The sequence below is a fragment of the Trichechus manatus genome, unplaced genomic scaffold, assembly GCF_000243295.1.
Source record: "Trichechus manatus latirostris isolate Lorelei unplaced genomic scaffold, TriManLat1.0 scaffold00270, whole genome shotgun sequence".
NCBI lineage: Eukaryota > Metazoa > Chordata > Mammalia > Sirenia > Trichechidae > Trichechus > Trichechus manatus.
This window is the reverse complement of record NW_004444206.1, coordinates 835,752-842,753: the sequence shown is the minus strand read 5'-3', so window position 1 is coordinate 842,753 and position 7,002 is coordinate 835,752. Positions and strand designations below refer to the sequence as shown.

The window sequence follows — 7,002 nt, the reverse complement described above, 5'->3', positions numbered from 1 at the left end:
CTCTCACCTACAGTCCTAGACAGGCATGGGTGATTGGTGTAGGCACAGGCATCTGGCTGAGCGGGCGGACACAGTCTGAGCAAGGCTGGGGGCTGATGGCCATCCCCAAGTGTCCAGGAGGAAGGCGTATCCCTGTTCCCTAGAGCTCGTAGGTGGGTGGTTTTTGCAGCCAGACTATGAGCACCCAATGCTGTTGGTTGTAAGGACTGGGGGGCATCCCTTATTCTTTGGCCTCTAACTCAGGTGGCTAGGTGGCGTGGGTGAAGCCACCAGTCGTCAGGCCCCTGATGTGGGTAGGTGAAGACCCTGCTTAATGAGCAGAGCAGTTGTCAAATGTCACAAACCTGCCACTTCACAGCTGAAACAGTTGAAGTTAGACTTCAGGTATATACCGTGTTGTACTGAAGTAATGAGGGCCTATGCTGTTTAAATGGGCCCACACAAGTCTCTGCAGGGGGAAAGGCACTCAAAGTCCATGGATCCCTTACACCTGTGCCTAGGCAAAGGAGCTGTGCCTACCCCGGGTTCCTGGCCTAGGGGAGCCAGCAGTTTATTTTTTCCCCTGTTCATTAATTTGTTCACTCTCCAAGGCAGGAAGAATGGCTCCGGGCATGTGATGGATCCTACTTCCAGCCCAGGGGCCTCAGCAATTGCTGAAGCCAGTCTGGGACCAAATGCCAAGGAGGGAACAGGAAGGTAAATGGGAGAGAGGTTTTTCCCTAAGGGGGGGGTGTTTTTGATCAGCCTGGTAACCGTACGCAAGTACTCATCTTTCTTGGAGGGCTGCTTCTCACTGTTTCTGGGTGACCGTGTAGACTCTGTTAAGCTGGGTCTCTCCTGGTGCAGAAAATGTGCCTCCTGAGCATGGCTGCTTGCCTGCCTCACCACTTACCCATGAGCTGCTGAGGCCTGAAGGGCTCAGGTTCTTGCCGGGTCAGGTCTGGCAACTCCTCGCTGCATCCGAACTGTCCCTCCCTTCCCCTGCCACTCCTTCGGATCCTCAACTTTGCCTTAGATGTTCGGGGCTCCTAGATTGTCATATATAATTGATTCACTTGTTTTCTCAGGTCTTTGTTGTAAGAGGATCCACCGGAAATGTCTGGCTACTCCGCCATCTTGGCCCCGCCTCCAGATTACTCACATTGCTTAGTCTTGATGTATATTATCTGCAAGCCTACCCTGTTTACTCCTAAATCCCCAGGACAAAGTCAGATCTAGGAATGCAGGAGCTTAGTGTCTCTGACTTTTCTGAAATCTAAATCTGATAGTTGAAGTTGAAGTCTAAGATCCCAAACCAAATATGATTTTTAAATCTGCTAACTTCTATGATGTAATGAAGGCTAAAGAATCAAACATATCACATCTTTATTTTCATACTTCCTTCTTCATACTTGCCTCTGCAAGAAGAGGCACAAACTTATGGAGCTTCCTGAAATCTTTCTCACTTAAACTAAAGGGTTCCAGGAGCGACAATAGAACCAGTCCCTAACCCCTATATCGTCACATTTCTTGCTTTGTCTACTTATGCTCTGAGAGGCAGTAATTAAGTGTATGGCCTTGGAAGACACAGCCTAGCTCAGTCACTAGCTGTGTAACGGGCTGGTCTCAGTTTCCTCATCTGTAAAACGGAGGCTAAGCATAGTTGCTACTTCCAATAGCTGTTAGCAGTACATATATGTTCATACATGTATAGCACACAGAACAGTGACTAGCACTGTAATTGCTGTTATTCCTTATTTTGGATGTAAGGTAATCAGAAACTGAGTTTCATAACATTATGTCCTTTTTGGTCAATGCTAAACTGTGTATAATTTCTCTAATCCATGGAGGTAATTTTTGAAGTAAAATGAGCTAAGCATTTTTCCACTGATTTGAAATAAATGCTAATTGTTTGTGATAAGGAAACCACTCTCTATTTCCCTGGTGGCTTAAATAGATGCAAGTAATATAAGTTATACTTTAAGAAGTTGCCAGTACTGTTTTTACATCAAGTGAGAACACTTCTTTTAAGTAGTTCAATAAATGAATGTGGTATAGTTAAATTACCTTGTAAATAGAAGAAACAGTAATTAACAATGTTCAAGTTACTCTATATGAAAAACTGTTTATATGTGCTGATAAAATTAATATTTATGAGTGTCTTTAATTTTAAAGATATATATACCAGTTGTCAGGGGGAGAGAAGGGGAAAATTACTAGGTTTTTGTACCTCTTTTGAGTTGACAACAATATTGAATTGATTGAAAATATTAGAATTAGACTTTGCTTAGATTTAGATTATTTGAATAAATTCATTTTCATCTGGATATAATGAGGATGCAATCATCTTGCTTTGTTTAAGGAGCCTAAACTATCTGAATTTATAGCTATTTCTTTCTAGCATGGAGGAACTTCTGCCACGTTTTGAATTCAGTCATTCTATACAGGCTCACATTCATACTCATAATCAGTTGAACCTAAACTGGTCATTTGGTTTTGTTTCCTTTTAAACTGGAGACAATTTTTTTTTTTCCTGTCAAAATTTCATTAAAAATCATCAATCATCACAATTGATTAAGACAAACATTTCTTGTACAAACTGAAAGGAAAACACCGGGATGACTCCAGGGTTATGAATGTCTGACTCACGGACAACTCCTACCATCCTTTAGTGTTAGGTAAACTTTCCCTCAGTTTGAAACGACTGAACCAACCCCTACTTGTGACAAATTCTTCATCACAATCACCTTCACTTGCTGCACGTGCAGCTTTTAAAGCATTGAAAAGGCTTCAAGCCTTTTCTTGCATTACACCAAAACCCAAACCCACTGCCATCAAGTTGACTCTGACTCATAGTGACCCTGAAGCGACCCTGTAGGACAGAGTAGGGCTGCCCTATAGGGTTTCCAGGGCTGTAAATCTTCACGGAAGGAGACTGCACATCTTTTTTTCTCACAGAGTGGCTGCTGGGTTTGAACTGCTGACCTTTCAGTTAGCAGTTGAGTGCTTAACCACTGCACTACCAAGACTCCTCTTTCTTGCATTAAAGTAAGGCTAATAAGAACCATATGCACCTGTTCAGACTTACCTACAAGGTCAACTTAAAGATTAAAGACACAGTTAGGAATGGATCTGTTTGTAACCTAGGGACTGCCTGTATACCTGGCCTTAATGCTAGGTGAGAGATTGGTCATAACTTCATGAGAAACAGCTTGCTTGCTTTAATTTATGAATGTCTTTAATTTTAAAGACATATATACCAGTCGTCAGGGGGCGAGAAGGGGAAAATTACTAGGTTTTTGTACCTCTTTTGAGTTGACAACAATATTGAATTGATTGAAAATATTAGAATTAGACTTTGCTTAGATTTAGATTATTTGAATAAATTCATTTTCATCTGGATATAATGAGTATGCAATCATCTTGCTTTGTATAAGGAGCCTAAACTATCTGAATTTATAGCTATAATTATTGACATATTCTTAAGAAATAATCTGGAAATATTTGTGTTTTAAAACCAAAATGTCTGCCTGGGAGAAAAGTCCTTGGTAAGTAACCATCTCTAAAGACTAAAAAGTTACAAAAAGCTCTAATATTTCAGCTGCTTTGTTTTTTGCATATAAAAATATCTATGATAGGAGTCAATTACCACATGAAATAAATGGCATCTGTTTTAATTGAAAAAGATAGCTAAAAAATTTCTGTGGGTTATTGCAACAGTACAAGAATACAAGGTGCATTTATTTATTAACAAAAACATTGTAAAGCAAATTGTGAAAGCAAAAGCAGGCTACAAAACACAAGGGTTTTTGATAGCCTTTTCCTTATTTAAACATGTTACAAGTTAATATGCCACAGTTGATAAATACTGTAAAGTGTAAGTTAGCATTTGCTCATTTAATTTTAAACATATCCCCCTGCCCAGAGCAGTATGGAAAATATGTATATGTACGGTAACTCTTCCTCCTGCAAGCGTCACAACCTGGTTGTCACATAATCTTCGTGGGTGACTGTTTCTGTGAGGGATAAGTCACAGTCTGCGCTAGAGTCCTCCTCTTTGGCGTGCTTCTCCTTTGGTATGATGGGAAGAGTGTCCTCTACCACCGTCTTCTCTGACTTGAAGGGACACACTCTCTTGCCTACCTGCACAGCCAATGTGTCCATATTCCTTTCTCTGTGGTCCACTAACACACACTGTTCACTGAGCCCGGGGATGTTCAGGTCACCCCTGGAAGCGAATGCTCGGGATTCCAGTTGAATATTTCTCTCAGGGGGTCCTCCTTCAGCCTGTTGACGAGCAACTTCTTCTGAAACAGAGAAGATTTGGCTTGCATTGTGCTCAGCATTTTGTTTTGATCGTCTATGAAATAATCCAAAGTTTTTGATATCGGTCACAAAACTGACTTTCCTCTGCTTCTCCCTTAGGGGCTCCTGCACCCCCAGGGCGGAGCCATTGCTTATGTTATGTCTTTCTGAGGCGATTGCTGCTGACTTTGGATGAATCAGAGTGGTTAGGTCAAAAAGGCTGAAATTCTTTCTCTTGTCCTTACTGCTACCTTCATTGTCACTTTTTTCATCTGAATCTGCTGAATTGGAAGACTCCTTAGCGCCGTTGGCGGATTGTACAGTGGAAAGTTTGCTTCCTCTTAGTAATCCCAGAACTTCAAAACGAAAACTAGAAATGTCTTGTTTGAGCTCCTAAAGAAATTTAAAATGACAAAATTAGCTTGTGACTTAAATAAATAAACGTAAGAAAACATAATTTTCTCATTTCATATATGGGTCTGACATGTTTACACTCATTTTTAAGAACTAAGAGTGTACTCTACTGTGCATCCACTTAGAGTCCCTGGGTGGTGCAAATGGTTAACATGCTCAGCTGCTAACCAAAAGGTTGGTGGTTCAAGTATACCTACAGGCACCTTGGAAGAAAGGCTTGGTGATCTATCTCCAAAACATCAGCCATTGGAAACCCTATGGAGCACGGTTCTATTCTGATACACATGGGGTCGCCATGAGTCAACGTCAACTCAATGGCAACTGATACTGGTAACCTGATGGAGGCCTTCATGGTGGCCTGCCTCCCACCGACCTTCCGTGCCTCTCTCAAAACAGCATGAGTTACTGAGCTTCAAAATCTGAATTTTGTGGCTGAAAAGCATACTTTGCATTGTAGTCAACTTTCAATTTGTGCTTTAATTTTTGCAACTTATCTACCTACTTACCTGCCTGGCTGCTTATCTTCATCATTTTTGTCAAACCTGCTGCCTTTCTCTGTTGAAGGTTTCCTATAGAGTTTTATTTTTATTTTATTTTTTGCCAGTAAGATCTTATTGACTTTAATCATTCTTCCAAAATCTCTAAACACTCATGGAGAATAAAATTATTTCGATTTATCTGATTTTAGCATATAATATTTCATATATTTACCTGTCCCCTCTGACAGAATGAAACGAAGCTCAAGGATAAAGACTGACTCAAGTTACAATTAAACTCTCTCTTTAATCCCAGCTACCAAGCAGTGCTGTGCACACAAAAGGGCTTTGATTTTGTTTTGTTTTGTTAGCACGTTGCTTACTAAATATTTCTGATTTAGAAATCAGGATGAGATTTCAAAAAACAAAGCTCACTCAGGAGATTCTTGTTGGGATTTTCTCTCCTCCAAGTCAGTCCCTTGACAGTTTAGATTAAGTAAATTTGACAACAATTTATTCTCAGAAGACATTTAACCTCTTGTAGGTTTTTTACAGTTCAGTAGGGATTTAATTTAAAATCCGAGAGACGGCAGGCTTGCTGGAGCACGGCACTGGGCTGAGCTCCCAGCTCTGGGTTTATACGTGCTGTATCTGGTTCCACACTCGGCTGAGTCCGCCTCTGGTCAGGTCGCAGCGGAAAGGGCTTACCTTAAAGTTCTCTTCCGTCAGGCCTTCCTCGGTTTTAGCATCTCGAATCATTGCCGCGACGTATCGCTTCACCAGGTTCCTCATCACTTCCTAAGGCATTTTGAAACAACAGCGTTGACATTCAGTTCTGAGAAGGAGACTGTATTTTATTTTAATACTGTTGTGGATTGAATTGTGTCCTCCAGAAAAGTGTGTTGGAATTCTAAACCCTATCTCTGTGATGTGGATGCCATTCGGTTTGGGAGCAGGGTTTGCTTTGTTGTGTTAATGAGGCCATATCAGTGTAGGGGGTGGCCTGACTCAAATCACTTCTGAGTGAGGTAAAGAGTAGCCTGGACATAGAGACAGAGGAGCCCTGGTGGCACAGTGGTTAAGCTGCTAACCCAAAGGTCAGCGGTTCGAACCCACCAGCTGCTCCACAGGAGAAAGATGTGGCATCGACTTCCATCAAGATTACAGCCTTGGAAACCCTATGAGGCAGTTTTACTCTACCTATAGGGTCGTTATGAGTCAGAATCGACTTGAAGGCAATGAGTTCAGACATAGAGACAAGCAAGCACAAACGGGGTGGGGGACAGAAGTCACATTTGGATCACTCAGCAGTCATGGAACATCGGATTGCAGAAGCTGAAAGAGACAAGGATCTTCCCTTAGAGTCAGTGCCCTGAATTCAGACTTGTACCCTCTTGGACTGTGAGAAAATAAATTTCTATTCTTTAAAACCACCCATTTGTGGTACTTCTGTTACAGCAGCACAAGGAAACTAAGACAAATGTAAATTTCAAAATATAATGCAATGATAACGTACTTGATATTGATGATGTCTTCTCAAATTATCAGCAGCTCGCCTCTGAAAAGCAAAGAGACATTTACTTTATGGTTATAATGATATACTACCATTCTGAAAAAAATAACTTTTTTTTTTAAAATTTTTTATTGTACTTTAGATGAAGATTTACATAACCAACAGTTTCTCATTAAACAGATTAGCACACATATTGTTTTATGACAGTGGTTAACAACACCACGACATGTAAACACCGTCCCTTGTCAACCTTGGGTTCCCTATTACCAGGTTTCCTGTCCCCTCCTGCCTTCTAGTCCTTGTCCCTGGACTGTT

General features: G+C 41.1%; 1 protein-coding gene across 10 annotated transcripts in view; it reads right to left on the bottom strand.

The window, feature by feature from the left end:
• Window positions 1-3,244: 3,244 nt before the first annotated feature.
• The window catches only part of TRPC4 (transient receptor potential cation channel subfamily C member 4), a 331,985-nt gene continuing 328,227 nt past the window's right edge, over window positions 3,245-7,002 (bottom strand). For 4 of the 10 annotated variants that reach the window (XM_023724922.1, XM_023724924.1, XM_023724925.1 and 1 more), the window contains 3 exons: window positions 6,691-6,732; window positions 5,883-5,972; window positions 3,245-4,677 (listed from right to left, as the gene is read on the bottom strand). In XM_023724922.1, coding sequence (XP_023580690.1) covers window positions 3,955-4,677; window positions 5,883-5,972; window positions 6,691-6,732 — 855 coding nt within the window. In that variant the 3' untranslated portion in view covers window positions 3,245-3,954. The remainder of the gene's footprint in view (window positions 4,678-5,882; window positions 5,973-6,690; window positions 6,733-7,002) is intronic. The other 6 variants (XM_004389953.2, XM_004389955.2, XM_004389952.1 and 3 more) reach the window with 4 other exon arrangements.